This window comes from Anabrus simplex, chromosome 4 (genome assembly GCF_040414725.1).
Source record: "Anabrus simplex isolate iqAnaSimp1 chromosome 4, ASM4041472v1, whole genome shotgun sequence".
Taxonomy (NCBI): domain Eukaryota; kingdom Metazoa; phylum Arthropoda; class Insecta; order Orthoptera; family Tettigoniidae; genus Anabrus; species Anabrus simplex.
The window spans coordinates 404253147-404271621 of record NC_090268.1 but is presented as its reverse complement, the minus strand read 5'-3'; the positions used below and the strand labels follow the sequence as shown (position 1 = coordinate 404271621).

The following is an 18475-nucleotide window of genomic DNA, read 5'->3' as shown; positions in this document are numbered from 1 at the left end:
ATTGGCTAAATACAAAACAAGGGGAAAGAGAGGGGTATACAGCCAACTTAAACAATGACTGAAAGAAATTTAACAAAGAACAAACTTATGAATTCAAAATTTCTCCAAAAAAAACAGTTCTTTCACTCCGCACTAGGGTGCCCTATTGCTGATCTTCAGTAGTGTCCTCTAGAAGAGAAAGTTCACACTTCTTACTCCAAGCAAAACAAAATACGTCGAAAATGACACAGTTCAAAAACTCCAAAATTTCCAGGTTGTGACATCTTCTGAGAAAGTAGAACATTAATACCGTAGATAAAGTTCAGACTTCCTCCAGCAGAGGAGTTTCAATTGGCGACATTTTAAATTAGCGGCGTGGTGGTGTACCGCCCGGTACAACAATAATAATAATAATAATAATAATAATAATCGTATGGCCTCAGCTACCGTCTGCAGACATTTCAATTTGATGCCATCTGGCTGACTGCTCGTCAATTTCGATGTTCCGTTTTACTCTAGGCCCACTAGATGGCAGACCGAGTAAACCAAAACTCTCGTGGGCGTCTGTGGCTGAGATTTAATGAATTTTGTTGGGTAAACACCAAATGTGTCACCAGAGATATTTCACACATGCTGACGTCGAACGACATGGAGTGTCGAATGGACTTTTTTCTGCCCTTCAAAAATCCGACTACCTCTGCCGGGTTTGAATCCGTTATCGTGGGATCTGGAGACCGACAATCTACCACTGATCCACAGAGGCAGCTACACTTTTTGATACACCATGATCAATGCCTATATCTTAGAAACTGTACAACCTAGACCTAAGTGACATAAGCATCGTTTAGAGGGCATAATTATGCATGAGATAACATAACAATCGTGTGCTGATGGCATCATCATGGGAGAGCAAAATGGCTATGATCGCAGTGCCGTTTTGTTTTAGTGTAGACTGTAACAAGATCTGGACAGTAGCGGATTACTACAATCATTATTTGCTCTTACTTGTTCATAACATCACAAATTTGCAATCATTGACAAGTTTATGTAATATTGCACATATATAGGGCCTACACACGATTTAAGGCAATTTGATAGAATCTGAGAATGTTCTTGTAGAACAAAACATGTCATTCTTTGTTTAATGTGTATATATATATATATATATATATATATATATATTTTTACAGGAATGTTATAGTGTTACCTGTGTTATAATAGTATTTTGACAGACTGAAAAGCTTTAGTTACATTAACTAAGTTGTCACTGAAAAGTATGGCTTCCCTCTTAACAAACTGGCAGTAAGATTCACGTGCCTAAAAGTAATGCATAATGTTGTAGAAAGTACAAGCCATGTGTTTAAAAACAAAGTGTCTGAGTGAGCGCGATATTGTGCTTTGAGTCAACGAGGGCACTTCTACATCTACGGCACTGATGGTTATCGATGATAACGATCAGTGCTAACATGGAATTTCGGAGACTTCGTAGAGACGACAGCCAGATGGACGTTGTCGAATATCGGTATATGGATATTGTTTGTTATAGTGGAAACCATTTTATTTTTAGTTTTGACTTTCTTAATAACTTCAAAGTTTTTCAGTCTGTCAATACAGTATGATCAACACTTATGTCTCAGAAACTATAAAACCTAGATCTAAGTGACAAGGTAACGTAACAGTCAAGAGCGCTGATGGCAACATCACGGGAAAGCAGAATCGCTGTGATTGCAGTGCCATTTTGTTTTAGTGTAGACTGTAAGAAGATACCCGAAAAAAAATTTAAAAAATAACATACTTATTTCTTTCTTAATCTGTTTACCCTCCAGGGTTGGTTTTTCCCTCGGACTCGGCGAAGTATCCCACCTCTACCGCCTCAAGGACAGTGTCCTGGAGCATGAGACTTTGGGTCAGGGAATAAAACTGGGGAGGAGTACCAGTACCGCACCCAGGCGGCCTCACCTGCTATGCTGAACAGGGACCTTGTGGGGGGGATGGGAAGATTGGAAGGGATGGACAAGGAAGAGGGAAGGAAGCGGCCATGGCCTTAAGTTAGGTACCATCCCGGCATTCGCTTGGAGAAGAAGTGGGAAACCATGGAAAACCACTTCGAGGATGGCTGAGGTGGGAATTGAACCCACCTCTACTTAGTTGACCTCCCGAGGCTGAGTGGACCCGATTCCAGCCCTCGTACCACTTTTCATATTTCGTGGCAGAGCCGGGAATCGAACCCGAACCTCCGGGGGTGGCAGCTAATTACGCTAACCACTACACCACAGAGGCAGACAACATTTAACTTATTAGGTGAAAAAAGGTATTTAACTAAAAATAGAATATCTAGTTTTATTCTTGAAAGGTCATCATCAGCTTCTTTCAAAATGAAAAGTGTGAAAACATTCATATTAAAATTCCGTTTATAACTTTAATGAATGTGGCAGCAAAATCACATTATTGAGACTAGTTCAAACATTTCCACCATTGACAGATATTCTTCTTCTTACTGAAAGAGAATTCCTTTCAAAGTATCTAGTCAGCCAATAATTTTGAAGTCCTTATTCTTCATTTCCTTTGTTATGGCTAATACTTTTAACTTCCACATTTCTGTAGAATTTGCATAACCAAATTGCATTTGATGTACTCTCACAATTTGTCTTCCACTTTCAGATTCTTTGCTGCTTGGCTGCGAAATGTTCTACATCTAGCACTGTTTTCCAGTTTGAGTTTTCTTACTTTGCCAGTCGTGAATGCAGCTTTCACTAACATTGTATTTCCTTCCTGCAGCTCTTTTACCTTTCAGTTATTTTCAATTATTTCCAATTTTACACTTGTTGGTTATGAGCAATAACCCATAGTTACGTTTGTTTTGTCACACAAATATTCACTTGTAAACTGCAAACTCCAAAAACCAATAAAGACAGCTTCTGTGATTGTCCAAACAAGAATAAAACCAAGGAAATTAAAAGAAGAATAGCTCTTGCTAAACGGGCCTTTCATAATTAAAGAAATCAAATCAAAATCTCTTTATTTGCAAATGAGGTGTCTACCTCTGTGGCAAATGGTACACTAAAATACATTATTGTCAAGCACTAAATTTTAAATTAACAGGAGACGAAGAAAATTTTCCTAGAATACAATATTATACAATTTACGCTAATAATTTTTTCTATTAAACACACACATCATTCTTAATAAATTTATATTGTTTACAAAATTCTACTTATAATATCTTACAAACATAGTCAACTCATATACAGTACGGTATGTGAAATTACTTCTAATAATACTATACAACTGGCATAAGATTAAAATTAACACTGAATTTATTTACATATTTATATTTTACCCATTTTGGAACCTAAGTAGCATAACGACCTGCTGCGTCTTAACCAGAGTCCCTTTTGCCACCACTTTTCAGAGTTCCTGAAGGGCCTTCACAGCTACCGTAGCAGTCCCAGGGCCCTCGAAGTCCCCACTGTACTTCACCCCTACAGGCAGTCCCCTACTTGGGCTGTCCAAACTCCTAAGACCAGGGGATGGAATTAATTTAATCACACACACTTATTATTTACAATATCCTGCACTGGTCGAATGCCCTCTAACATTTAATTTATTATCTCTGTTGTTGTTTATTCTCTTCTTGAATATCTGTACAGATTTTGGAAAAGGATCAAACACTACCCCTGGTAAACTGTTCCACTCCTTCACGCCCTTCCCAATGAAAGAAAATTTACCCCAATCGCTTCTGCTAAAATTCCTTCTAATTTTGTACTTGTGGTCAGTTCTACCAATATAATTATTTTCCAACCGAAGCCTCTCACGGATATCTCCCCATGCTTCTTCTCCTGTATAGGCTCTTGTATAGTCTTTTAACAAATACCCATTTAAGTTTAGAAACAAGGCTTTTGTAAAATACGCTGTCTGGGGTGTACTCTTTTATATTGCGAGGACTGGACTATTGAAAAAAAAGAGAGATTCATTGGAAGCAACTGAAATGTGGATTTGGCGGAAAATGACTAGGACATCCTGGACTCAAAAAAGGATGAATCAAGATGTTCTAGAGGAAGTCAGTGAGCAACGAAGACTAATAAAGGATATGGAAAGTTTTTTCTGCTATTTGCTTTACGTCGCATCGACACAGATAGGTCTTTTGGTGACGATGGGATAGGAAAGGCCTAGGAATAGGAAGAAAGCGGCCATGGCCTTAATTAAGGTACAGCCCCAGCGTTTGCCTGGTGTGAAAATGGGAAACCACGGAAAACTCTCTTCAGGGCTGCAGGCAGTGGGATTCGATCCCATTATCTCCCGGATGCGAGCACACAGCTGCGCGCTCCTAACTGCTCGGCGATATGGAAAGAAGGAAGTTAAAACTTGTAGGTCATATCCTGAGACATAATGACTTCCTAGTAAACATCTTTGAAGGAAAAATGCTAAGAAAGAAAGGAAGAGGAAGACCAAGGAAGACATACATTGAGGATGTGAGAAACTTGATGGGATATAAAGAGTACAAGAAAGTGAATAGAACAGCAGGATTGAGAGGGGAATGGTTGCAGCGACAAGGCTTAGCCTTTAGTGTACGATGATGACGTGAGAGTCTTTGTGCCTGGGAACACGAACAGAAGATTCTGTTGTTGCCGGCCAATAAGTTATACCAGCCTTGTTCCGAATAATTTGTGCATCCTGATTTTTTGTGATCTTTTTAGAAAACACATGCAGAGATTATTTGAGTGAATATGGTACTTTATTTTTATCCTGGATTAGGTAATTAAAAGACAAAAATAGTTTGTTCATTATCTCTCAGTCTGTCTTATATGACGTCACAGGAAAATAATTGAACAGAATTTAGCAAAATTTGATTTAAATTCAGGGATTGCTGGATTGTGCACAAGGCTATATATTATTTGTTTGGTATACAGTGATGCAGCAGTTTACTAAGGGGAGCAGGAAATGTTAAATTTCTCCATTAATATTAGATGTATTGGGGAACTGTAAATAATAAATGTTGTGCAAAATGTAATACCAGTCTTTTATGTTGTGTGCATTTTTAAGTGATAAAGGGATAATAACAGATATATTTGTGATTATCACAGTTTCTCAAGTTTCCAAGCATCTTCAAAAATACTAGTTAAATACAACAAGTGTACATAACCAAACATATAGACAATCCAATTTCTAATATTTTATAGCTGATACATATTTACTGTACTAACTGTAAGAATGGAGATATTCATGAATTTAGATTTTTATTATGAAGCAAGCCCATCAACGGAGAGCATCATTGACGTGGAGGTATTATTTATTTGTCATAGTAATAAACTTCCTGGCAATGGTGGTGATTGATTGTTTTTATTAGCTGCAAAATGTGCTTGATGATTAACATTAGGGGGTGTGATTGAAAGCCTAGGCTTTGAATGCTCTAATATTGCCTGGCCGAAAGATAACAGAATGTGATGTGAAACATTCTACAATGTCCTAAGCCCATAAAACTTACCAACAATAACATTGCTCCGACTATTGTTAGTTGAGGTGTACGCTCTCTCTCTCTCTCTCTCTCTCCTGGTACTCTTCACCAGATGGCATTACTGCTGCAATTCTTCTTCTTCTTCTTCTTTTATGACCACATAGGATCACTTTAGTCAGTCCGTCGTTCAGGTCTCTTTGAAGGGATTGTTCGGGCTTTGCAGTCCTCCCAGTACTTCTTCAGACGCTCCGATCTTCGTGCCCTTTCCTCAGTTGAAAATGTGCGTGTTGTTGGTTTGTTTTGTGTAAGGGTAAAGCGGAGGTTTGTATTCAATTTTATCTTATTTTTGGTGTCTTCTGTTGTAAGGCCTATTTCCTTCAGATCCTCTCTTACTTCTCTGATCCATTTACATCCTGTTGTGGTATTTTTTGAGACGAGATTGTGTTGTACTAGTTGTTTCAGAAGTCTCGAGTCCTGCATCCTCATGATATGTCCAAAGAATCCCAGTCTCCTCTTACGCATAGTATCTGTAATGGGTTCTAGCTCTTTGTACGCGAATATGTTAGGTATTAACCGCCACTGTCCATCTTTCTGATATTTTTTGTTGATACAGGTTCTTCCAATCCTCCTTTCAATTTTCTGAAGTCTGTCAGTCTTTGATTGTTTATTCAGGTAAAAGAGAGTTTCTGCTGCATATGTAGCTTCCGGTTTTATAACTGTGTTGTAGTGTTTTATTTTTGTATTTATTGATAGACATTTCTTTTTGTAGATATCCCATGTTAATTTTTGTGCTTTAGCTAATCTATTTGTTCTTACTTGGATTGAGATTTTTTCATTTAAGTTATGTGTTATTACTTCTCCAAGATATTTAAACTGAGTTACTATTTTGATTTTATTACCATTTATGGTGACTTCTTTTAGCTGTGTTGCTTTTTGGGGCATAATTTCTGTTTTTTCAAATGATATTTTGAGGCCAATTTTATTTGCAATGTTTTGAAGTTCTGATATCTGGGTTTTTGCTTCTTTTATGTCCACTGCTAGTAATGCTAAATCGTCAGCAAAACCCAGGCAATTTGTTTTGATTTTTCGGCCAATCTTTATTTTGGGGGGACATTTTCTAAACCATTCCCTCATTACCATTTCTAGAGTACAGTTAAATAATAGTGGTGAGAGCCCATCTCCCTGCCGTAGTCCAGTTTTAATTTCAAATGTCTCTGATGTTTCACCCCTAAACTTCACTTTTGACTTGGTATTGGTGAGAGTCAATTTTATCATGTTTATTAATTTGGGGTGTAGTCCAAATTGTCTTAAAATTTTAAACAGAGATTCTCTATGGATGCAATCATAAGCTTTCTTGAAATCTACAAATGTTATCACCATATCTCTGTTTCTTCTCCTGTTATAGTCCATTATCAACTTAAGACTCATGATCTGATCAGGACAGCTCCTCCAGGGTCTGAAACCTCCTTGATATTCTCCTAGTTCTTTCTCAAGTTGTAAACTTATCCTATTAAGGATAATTATTGAAAATATTTTGTATGTTATATCTAGGAGAGAGATTCCCCTGTAGTTATTAGGGTCGGTTTTGTCCCCTTTTTTGTGCAGAGGATGAATGAGGGCTGTTGTCCAGTGTTCTGGTAGTTCTTCTTTAATCCAGATAGAGACAAGTTGTTGATGGAGGGCAACTTTTGCTGAGTTTCCTGCATATTTCCAGATTTCCGCAAAGGTCTGATCTTCTCCTGGCGCTTTGTAGTTTTTTAATTTATTCAGAGCCTGGTAGACTTCCTTTATTGTGGGGGGATTTATGTTTTCTGGTGATGTTTTTATCGGGGTGTTGGTGTCCAAATGAAGGAGTTCTGTAGGTTCCTCACAATTTAAAAGCTTGTTGAAATGTTTAGCCAGAATTTCTGCATTGTCTTTATTGTTATGGGCCAGCTTACCATCTTCATCCTTCATCAGTAGGGTCGGGGGTTCATATTTTTGGAGCTGCTTTCTGAAGGTTTTGTAGTAGTCCCTTGATTTAGTTTTACTGAACTGTTCTTCAATTAACTGCAGGGTGTCCTTATGATGTTGTCTTTTTATTCTTCTTAAGACTTGGGTAGTTTCTTTTCTCTGTTTTACTAGCTTTTGATAGGATATTTCTGTCTTTTGGGACTGATGTAATAGCCATGCCTGATGTCTTTTCTCCACTGTTTCATCACATTCACTGTTCCACCATTGGTGTTTTTTACGTGGTTTAATTGCAATTTGTTTAAGGTTGTGTACTAAGTCTTCAAGTTTGTCTGTGATTTTTATTTTTTCAGTTGCTTTCTGGTAATTACTAAACTAGTCTGTCAACTAGGAGTACACCACCTCTAATTAAATGTCAAATTAGCCATTTTCCTCTGCTTTTCTAAGTGGCTGAGTACATTAGTCCGCATGATAGCGCACCTTGCTTCATTCACGTTGCATGTTCTCACTATTTTAGCCGATGTGTAATCCACAGCAGCATTCTGAGCTATCACACCAAACTTTGTCTTTATCTCTTCTTTGTTAAAATTCATTGTAGTTAGTGTCCTACCAGTGGCAGACACCTACAGGTTTCTGGGACTCTACTTTCATAAGAGGCTTATTTGGCAGCCTTACATCCATCAGTTGAAGATTGCCTGCATGAAGATACTTAACAGGCTTAAGTTTCTTGCTTCAGGTTTCATCACTCACTTTTTAATTGTAGATTCCTCTTACAATTGTTTCAACCTGTGTGTGCTGGACATACACTTTTCACACTTACATAGCAAAGCAGAAACCCTTATTGAACCTATTACCAGAATTATTTTCATGTATGTTCCCACATACTTGTTGCATTCTCTAACCTGAAATAGTTACAGTCTGTTCATTTACACTTGATGTTAAGCTGGAGTGACATTGTTGCTTGCTGATCACTTTTGTTTGAATCCCATCAGTGCATGTTAGATCTTTTAAAACTGAAATTTACTTCCTGTGATTTGAATTATTTGTAAAACTGGAGTTTTTGTGACTATGGTTATATCAGTAATCATGTAAAATTACAAGCTTGTTCATTTACAGTAGGCCTGTATGAATTTTTGAAATATGTAGATATACAGATATGCAGTCTTCTTTCTCTTTGCAATCATCCATCAACGGCATAGTTGGTGCTACTGGGCCTGCAGTCATTCCATCGCTGTATGTAGATGATTTAGTTCTACATTTCGGCTCCGGAAGGATGGTGGGTGCTGGGAGACAGCTACAGCAAGCTATTAACCAAGGCATTAGATGGGCCTGACAACATGGTTTTTGAGTTTCAGTGGTGAAGACCACAGTTGGCTTCTGTGTCCTGAACCAGAGCTCCTGTCCTACCAGTGGCAGATACCTGCAGGTTTTTGAGACTCTGTTTTCATAAGAAGCTTATTTGGCAGCCTTACATCCATCAGTTGTAGATTGCCTGCATGAAGAGATTTAGCATGCTTAAGTTTCTCTGCGGCACTTAGGGGAGGGCTGACCATGCGGTGCTGCTGTGTTTTTACCTGGTTACAGTTCTCTCTGATATACAGTAGACTATGGTAGTGCGGGTTGTGATTCAGCATCAGGATCTGCATTGAAACGTTTGGCCGATGGCCTTCGATGTTAGGCCCCTTAAAACATTCAGCACAAGCATAGTATACACCATATTTCAGTTAGACAGGTAACCGGAGCTTTCCGTACTAGCCCAGTTTCCAGCCTGCTTACTGAATCGGGAGTTCCAACATTACGACTAAGATGACAGCAGATAATTCGTGAAATGCCGTAACATCCAAGCTATTGGTGCCTCTTTAATACCCAATACCACCAGAGGTATGACAACTAGCTGAATGGCACATGGTTGGGATTCGTGTTGATAGCGTGTGTTGCAAGCTGAATGTGGCTATTGGTAGTTGTCCTGAGCGCCTCCCTTGCTAGTTCCGCAAGTAGATATATTTCCAGATGTTCTCTGTGGACCTATGGTGAACATGAATGATTCTATTCATGAGTTCTATTTTTGGGCTTATGCCGTGTAAATAATTATAAAACACACTCAACGTTTCAAAAGGAACCTTGCCTTTCTTCATCAGGAGACCAAAGAGAAGAGAAACGACGTATTGATGGTTGCTAGGAGAAAGCAACAAGGAAGCTACAAATGGTGCCCAAAGATGTAAAGGGGACGCCATTTTAGCCCAATGCTAGAGACAATGAATAGTGGCAGCAGAGCATTACTCTCTAATGGTTCTGATTATAGGTAGCCATGATTCACTGAGGTTGTAACCTGTATCGCGGTTGAAATTATCTGGATGTTTACGTATTTCAACCGCCTCCCTGATAATTCTTGGGCGATATTGCTTTATACGGGCAAGAACATCCACTTCTTGGAACAAGACATCATGACCAGGTGTTAGGGCATGGTCAGCAACAGCTGATTTATCAGGTTGGTTGAGTCTGATACATCTAGTATGTTCTTTGATGCGAGTACACACCGTTCTCGAAGTCTGCCCAATATAAACCTTCGAGAACGGTGTGTACTCGCATCAAAGAACATACTAGATGTATCAGACTCAACCAACCTGATAAATCAGCTGTTGCTGACCATGCCCTAACACCTGGTCATGATGTCTTGTTCCAAGAAGTGGATGTTCTTGCCCGTATAAAGCAATATCGCCCAAGAATTATCAGGGAGGCGGTTGAAATACGTAAACATCCAGATAATTTCAACCGCGATACAGGTTACAACCTCAGTGAATCATGGCTACCTATAATCAGAACCATTAGAGAGTAATGCTCTGCTGCCACTATTCATTGTCTCTAGCATTGGGCTAAAATGGCGTCCCCTTTACATCTTTGGGCACCATTTGTAGCTTCCTTGTTGCTTTCTCCTAGCAACCATCAATACGTCGTTTCTCTTCTCTTTGGTCTCCTGATGAAGAAAGGCAAGGTTCCTTTTGAAACGTTGAGTGTGTTTTATAATTATTTACACGGCATAAGCCCAAAAATAGAACTCATGAATAGTTACACGGGCCGTGAAAGTCTAAATGATAATATGAATGATTCTGTTCCTTGGAGATATTTCCAGGACTTCAGTCACCAGTATCCTGGATTATGAATTCAGTATCATGGATCTAAGTTAGGAGAAAATGTTTGTTCTTTCACCTCTGATAATGTTTAGCACCAAGATCTTGCTCCCTTGTGTCTGTAGCATGTATACTGCAGAGCTTTTCGCTATCTTAGAAGCTTTGCAGTTAGCGCTGAGCAAGGAAAGAGGTCACTTTCTTGTGTGTATCTACGCATTACATTATCTGCAGTCTCTGTTTCCCCGCAACACCCACTGGTGCAGCAGATTCATGACCTAATCAGGTTATGCGATGCTGGCATCGGAATCACCTTTGTGTGGCTTCCAAGACGTGTTGGGATTGCGGGAAGCAAAGTTATGGATTAGGCTGCGAAAGAAGTGGTATTTTTACCTCCTAGACCTATGAAAGAACCTGCTAGAGATATTTCTTCTCAGCTAAGTCAAACCATCTTGGTGTCCTGGGAATCAGAGTGGCTAGCTATCCCAGTTCCTAACAAGCAATTAATAAAATATCCGCCATGTGGTGGTCCTATTTTCAGCCTTCACGGAGAGAGGCTTAAGTTTTGTGTAGTCTGAGGATGCGTCACGGAAGATCTATGCACTCTTAACCACCTAAACAGGGAGGACCTCCTCCCCCCTCCCCCTTGGCGTGTTCTTATGGTGCAAAATTCTCCATGGTCCATATCCTCACAGATTGTGCTGATCTCTCTGACCTAAGATGGAACCTCGGCCTGTAGGAGACACTCAAACTCATACTATAGCTCATTCCACGTTAAGGAAACTGTATTGCTCTTATGGACCTACAAGGAGTGGACACACCCCCTCTGTCACACTCATAATTTCTCGTGATTAAGGGATATTGTACTGTACTTTGTAATCTATTATGAAAGATAGATAAAAAGGATGAGGCATTTATGCCCGTGAGTTATTAAAATAACTACATAACATTTCCTTTTCCATAAATACATTTGTAGGGAGGAAACGTAATGGTGGGAAGAGCCATTGCCTTCTTTCATTTTCCTTCTATGCTGCTCTGGTACAAGCCTCGTTTAGTCCCTTACTCTGTGAACCGTCGGCAGCCAACTTCTGTAGTGAAGTCATCTACAGTATTTGTTTTTATGTTTTAAATCAGTGTGTACTCGTCTTGTGTTGAGTGAGAGTTATGCGATAAGGCTACGTGTGTGGTTTTTTTCTTTAGCATTAATACTGTGGAGTTATCTACAGTAATTATTCATTGTGATGGTTTTCTAGCCTTTATTGCCTGGAGAAGTTTATTAAATGCAATTAAATGCAACCCTTAACCCTCGAGCCCATAAAATTTATTATTTGTCTATTTTCTAACCCAATTTGCCTTACACTTCAATGCTGAGGTGTTTCATATGCCATAGTTTACTTCTGATTCTGTACAAACCAAAAATAGCCCCTGTAAATCCCCCGCCCCCTTTAGTTCATCAAAATTATTTTTAGCTTAGTTTCTTCCGCTTTTTGTCTCGAACTTAAGTACTGAATTTTACAAATTTATGTGCCGCCATTTTCCCGTGATGGTGCTGAGCAGAGCTGTTTGATATGGCAACCCTGTTGTCATAAGAGCAATACTGGTTTCTTAACATGGAATGAGCTATAGCCAATGATTAGAATGCTGCTGATCTTGTCATTCGCTTTATGTGTGAGAGTGAATCAATGAAGAGAATATACATTTTTTTAGTTCTGTTACTCGGGGAACTTGCGCTCTTTTTTGGTGTGTGTGTGTGTGTGTGTGTGTGTGTGTGTGTGTGTGCGTGTGTCCTTGTCGGCTTTATAAAATATTGTTTGTTTTGTTAAAAAAATAATTTTCAAATTATCCATTGAATAAATACAGTAGTTCTTTTTATTTTATTTTAATTTTTCGGAGAGGATGGTTACCTAGTTCTACTTCCTCTTAAGACAAAAATCACCACCACGTCCATCAGCAGTTGGAACTGAGAGTTGTCCTGTATTGCACTAAGTAATTACTGGAACTTGTGAAAAGAAAAGTATTGTACTGTGTGATTTATTTATATTTATTTTCTATGATTGATTGAGCAAGAACTGAATGGATTAGGGCCAGACTTAACAGAAACTTTATTTATTACCACTGACCATTGGAATGAAATTGCGGATTGTATATTTGACACCTATGCTTTGATGAAAGTGGGACTAGTTATATGTTAATTGGGAGACTAGTGACAAAAGACCAAAACCATCTCTACACAGGCCAGGATGGCCCATGGAGAAGTGGATATTGATATTGTGCCAAGGCTCCTATCTTTCTTCTTGATCTCTCCAGATTAACCCCTTTTCTCTTGCAGCTCTGATGTTCCTGTTCTCCTATACGGAGACATTCCTTATGGTATTTGAAAAATTAAGGACAATTTCCTCCTTTATTAATACAAATGTTAACTACAATGTGGAGCATTTTATTGTTAATATAAATTCTTCAGCATATTTGTTTCAAGTGATAACAGTGGTAGTAATAAGTAGTTACAGCCTGTAATATTATATTCAAATTGAAGAGTAATATAGTGAATCCTCTGTTTTGTTTTTTTCAGCGACACTTCTTCCGTGTTTTCCCAAACAACTGTTGGACCTATTCCAAAGATCTACGAGAAACGCCAAAGACGAAGATTGGAGATCACCCAACGACTGTTAGAAGCTAAACAACAATTTCAAGCCAAGTTTGGTAATCGTACACCAGAAAAGAGCCGGCTCACTATGTTTGACTTGATATTCTACAATCCAACTACCAATCCAATGAGGTGAGCTTTTTGTTGCTCTGTACTGTTATTCCTTACTTTTTAGAGTGATTTATTTGGTAAAACTCCATATAGATTTTAGATTGGAAGGGGAATGTTAATGAAATGAAACACTAATGCGTAATAGAGTATTGATATTTGAGATTGGAATGATGCAAGCTGAAGATACACTACCATATTTGCTCGCGTACCATTTATACCTTTAAAAAAAATAAAAAAATAAAAAATAAAATGGGGTGCATATCATACATAAAGACTTTAATTTGGGTCATGTTCTAACTGCTGTTATTTGACTGGTGTAGTACTTCTGGCAAACTTCTGATCTCGAGACTAATTTGAGTCATGTTCCGACTGACATTACAATGTTTGATGGCGTAGTATATCCTGCAAACTTCTGCTCTTGATTCCGTGTGTACATGCTGCGCCAGGACACATGTATTGAGTTTATAACAGTGGTAACGTACAGTTCGAAAAATATGTGCAAATATGTGGTAAAAGATTGTGTTCCTGCTGTGTCTCAGAAAAATTAGGAGTTATTGAAGAGGCTGAAGAGTTAGCGATTTATGCAGCGGGGAGAAAATAGGACATTCCAGAATCGTGCATTAGAGACTGGAGAAAGGAGGACAAATTACTTTCAAGTAACAGCAATAGGCATGCTATTCTTTGATTGTCGACTAAGCTTCCTCAAGTAGAGGAAAAACTTCACTTTCGATATACTGTGAGTACGGAGATGTGTCAACTGCAAGCTATGGACAGAGCACAAGTCATTGGTGTGGCACGTGATTTTAAAGTGAGCAAGAGCTGGATACATAGATTCTTTGTGAGAAATAACCTTCCGCTTCGTAGCTGAACCATAGTTTTGCAACGTATACCAGAAGCTGAACTATATAACTCAAAATGCTCTTAGTGGTTCGCCCTGTCAGTACTTTATTACATACATAAAAACAATGGTACTTTACATCATTTAAACATTTTTTGAGAAATTGATCCATTTCTTCACCATTGATCCAAATATTGAAACATCCTTACAAACAAAAACCTGAAACAACTTGTTATTATACATCTAATATTAGCATTATAGTTAATTATAGTTCTATTATTATTATTATTATTATTATTATTATTATTATTATTATTACAGTAAAATGCCGTTTTAATGAACGCCAGTTTAACGAAATGTTCAGAAGAATGAAATTATTTTTAGGGCCCTTCCCTTTCAATTATTTAATGTGTGTTAAAATATTTCGTTGTAACGAATTTTGATCTTTCATTATAACAAATTAAAGTGTAGCCTTTTTGCTTATATTTAACATTCTTTTCCTTCAAAATATAATTGAAATTCATCCTGTTTTAATCGCCGCGTATTTTGCACAAAATGTCTGTATACAGCGGCACACTATACAGCACACAGGCGAAACTAACTGATTACAAATGAGGGGAAGGTAAGCAAGAACATTACAATTCTGACGAATGGATTGCCTACCCAACAGCACATGAAGATTATCTTATTCATTTTTGGCGTACCAGTACTGAACGTCATTAAGTAGGATTAATTTCTTATACATTAAATGCTGATTAAAGCCAATTTTCTGTTAATAAAAATATCTTCAAATATTGGGGTGCACAGATTGGATTACAGTATTCGCTTTTACAGGATACGGTTCAGGTAGCGTTTTTCCATACTTGTACGTGATTGGTTGAGCTGGATATCTACCGTGTTTCACGGCATAATCGTCGCACTTTTTATACCAAAATTTTCGAAAAAAATTGTAGGGTGCGACCATTATACGATGAATATTTAATACCAGTATTTGTATTACTCAAAAAATGTATTTATAACTAAATTGTATTTGATACAAATTTAAGATGCACGTAATACTCGCGTTTATACATCAAAATAATTAAAATAGTCTAAAACAAAATTCATAATTTTTCGCAACAATTCGGCGAACGTTTTTCCAACCTGAAAGTAAAAATGAACGTATTAAGTTAATTTGTCATTAATTTGAGTATTAAAGTTAAAATATTACACTTGCAAAAAATTATTGCTTTGTTGTGAAATGCGGACTTACCAGTACGCAATTTATTCCAAATCTTCGGTGTCGCTATCGCAGGTTTCGCTATCTGATGCGCCGTCCTCGCCTCTGTTAATACCAGTATCAGATTCTTCGTCTCCCTGCCACACTGCGTCATCTTCGGAACCGTCTAGTGCATTCGAAATCCCAGTCCTTTTGAAGCTCTTGGAGACTAGTTCAGGTGGTATCAGATCCCAACACTTCTTCACCCACGAGCATAACAAGTCCAAGGGTGGACGCCTGATATTTCCGGCGGGCGTCAATTGCTGATCGCCGCTCATCATCCACTCGTTGTAAAATCGACGTAAGTGGTCTTTAAAGGGTTTGTTAACACATACGTCTAGTGGCTGCAAAGCAGATGTTAGGCCACCAGGAATGACTACCGTATCTGTCGTGTCTTATTTGTAGTGAGAATTTGCTTCACTTCGTTCACGAGGTGACCTCGGAAACTATCTAAAACAAGCAGAGCTGGTTGTTTTAGTAGTGCACCAGGTCTTCTATTCCACACAGTTTTAACCCAGTCCAGCAGGAGTTCTACGTCCATCCAACCCTTTGGTTGCACTCGTACATGAATTCCACGGGGAAACTGTATATTCTTAGGCATCGTTTTCCTCTTGAAAATGATGTAAGGCGGCAACTTTCTCCCGTCAGCTGTAATGGCTAGCATTGCCGTGCATTGCAACTTCTCACTACCGCTGGTTTTCATTAATACACTCCGTGATCCTTTTAGCGCAATAGTGCTGTTGCGAGGCATATCAAAAAAGATTGGAGTCTGATCGGCATTACCGATTTGAGAAAGCAAGTACGAAGTTTCCTTGCGCAAACGTATGACAAATCGGTGAAAATTTACAATCTTGTCCGTGTAATCAGCTGGCAACTTTTGGCTTAGTGTTGTTCTCCTTCGCACTGACAGATTGTGTCGTCGCATTAACCCCTTAATCCACCCACGAGTCGCCGTAAACTGAGTTACCGGTATGTTGTGTTTGCGCGCTACCTCCTGTCCCTTAATTTGTAACATTTCATATGATACACTGCAGCCATTGTTACGTATTTCACTGACGTACCTAAACACTTCGTCAATTATAGGAAACTTCCCTGTTTTAGGACCTCTAAACGCGCGTCTAGAAGGGTTTGTGCTTTTTAGCTTGTTTTTTACTTTCCGCCAGTCATGCACCAACTTTTCACTCACATAAAATTTTCTTTCTGCAGCTCTGTTCCCGTGCTGTTCAGCGAAGGCAATTACGCTTAGCTTGAAGCCCGCAGAATAGTTTCTATATTTACCCATAATCGCTTATAAATGCTTCACACGTTAATGTTTTGCGATATAAATGACTTTCCGTAATTGTTCACTATTAAAACAAATTATTTCTGCAAACACCCAAAACACAAATTAAAAACTTAAATTCTCACGCACACGTCTACAGTAATCACGTAAATCTGAAACAAATAAATGCATCTGTGATCTGTCCATTCCAGAGCAGCCAATACTGTTAGGCAGCAAGGAAGCATGCAACAATTTATCAGTTTAGCTCGTTGGTTGCGACACACTACTGCGCTTGTGCAAAGCTCGCAAACCGGAGCTCTAGCCAGCGCGGTGTAGATCTACTGTATAGTTGACTGTATTCCGAGACGTCAGTAACAAACATTCATTTTTTTCAATTTCTTTTAAACATACGGTAATTAGGTTAATATTTCTTCCCAGTAATTGATGATTTTACATGACATTACTGACGACTTTATAAAATAAAACTTTAATAGCATTGGATAATAATTATCTTGACTGCTTGGATAAAAGTTTTCATCCCATGCCCGGACACTTATGACGTAGTAGTAAGATAAGAGTCTAGCAATGACAACTGAGACATCGTAAATAATTCGGCTGAATAATTCCGTGGAAATCTGCGTTATCGTCTTTGATTTCACTTCGTGCGCAATAACACAGGAGCCGGCCCCATGGTGTAGGGGTAGCGTGCTTGCCTCTTACACGGAGGCCTCGGGTTCAATTCACGGCCGGGTCAGGGAATTTTACCTGTATCTGAGGGCTGGTTCGAGGTCCATTCAACCTACCTAGCCGGTATTTCCTGGCGACGTTGCCGATAAGCGATAACTTACAGCCTTACGTATTTCAAATGGGAACTCATAATATGTAGGTGGTGAATAAATAGTACACTGTCTCGCGACCACGTTGTCAAACTGCCGATAGTCTACCGGTAAGCCATGCGTCGTACATATACCGGTATTATTTATTTATACGTTGTGCAACATGTCGCAAACGTGACTGTGTTGCCAAATTGCCCATAAACCATACACGTATTTAAATTGCGCATTCACGTGCAACTTACGTTGCAGTTCCATTTACCTTTTAACCAGATTAGTGAACAAAATTTGGACGTGCGACGATTATGTAATTAAAGGTTTAAAGTCCGATTTTTGTATTGAAAATAAAGGATGCGACGATTACGCGGTGGCGACGATTATGCTGTGAAATACGGTATTTCAAAGTAACCAATTTTTAAGAAGTAACGCTATTGGCTGGGTAGGAACGCCACAACGACGCGTTCATTGTTTATCTTTCGTTCATGAAGCAGCGTGTATTAGTGTGCCAGTTAACTCTTTCGCCTATGTGGATCTAAAGAAGCGAAAGCAGTTTTCTTTAAAAGAAAAATGTAAAATACTTCAGGAAGTGGAAAAAGGAGGAAAGAAAGGAGAAATAGCGAAGAAGTATGACATCAGCCCTTCAAAGTCATGAAATTCCTTACTAATGAAGACAGAAAGTGGACTGCGCGTCCGCATCTTGAAGCATGCAGAGGTCGCAAATGTTGAACTTGCACTACCGAATTTCGACTCGATCACTTAAGTTGGTTGAAGTTTTGTTAGCTTCAAAATGGTGGCGAAAGTCATTTCTGCCAGTCACACATGGTCGAGTGTAACCTCCAATTCATTGTCAAAGAGTGTGACCAGAGAATAATGGTTAATAACCCCCTGCTCCGAAAAAAAAAAAGGCTTCTACAAACATTTGTTTTAGTAAGAGTGTTATCTGCAATAATACTTTGATATTTTTATTGGCCCCCTTGCACATATTTTCATATTTGGTCTTTGACACACGACGTAAAATGCC

At 38.7% G+C, this 18475-nt stretch overlaps 1 protein-coding gene across 2 annotated transcripts in view; it reads left to right on the top strand.

Moving 5' to 3' along the window:
- The window catches only part of Bdp1 (transcription factor TFIIIB component B'' homolog Bdp1), a 153105-nt gene that overhangs the window by 13533 nt on the left and 121097 nt on the right, over nucleotides 1–18475 (top strand). For both annotated transcript variants that reach the window (XM_067145863.2, XM_067145861.2), the window contains exon 3: nucleotides 13079–13285. In XM_067145863.2, the coding sequence (XP_067001964.2) occupies nucleotides 13079–13285 (207 nt within the window). The remainder of the gene's footprint in view (nucleotides 1–13078; nucleotides 13286–18475) is intronic.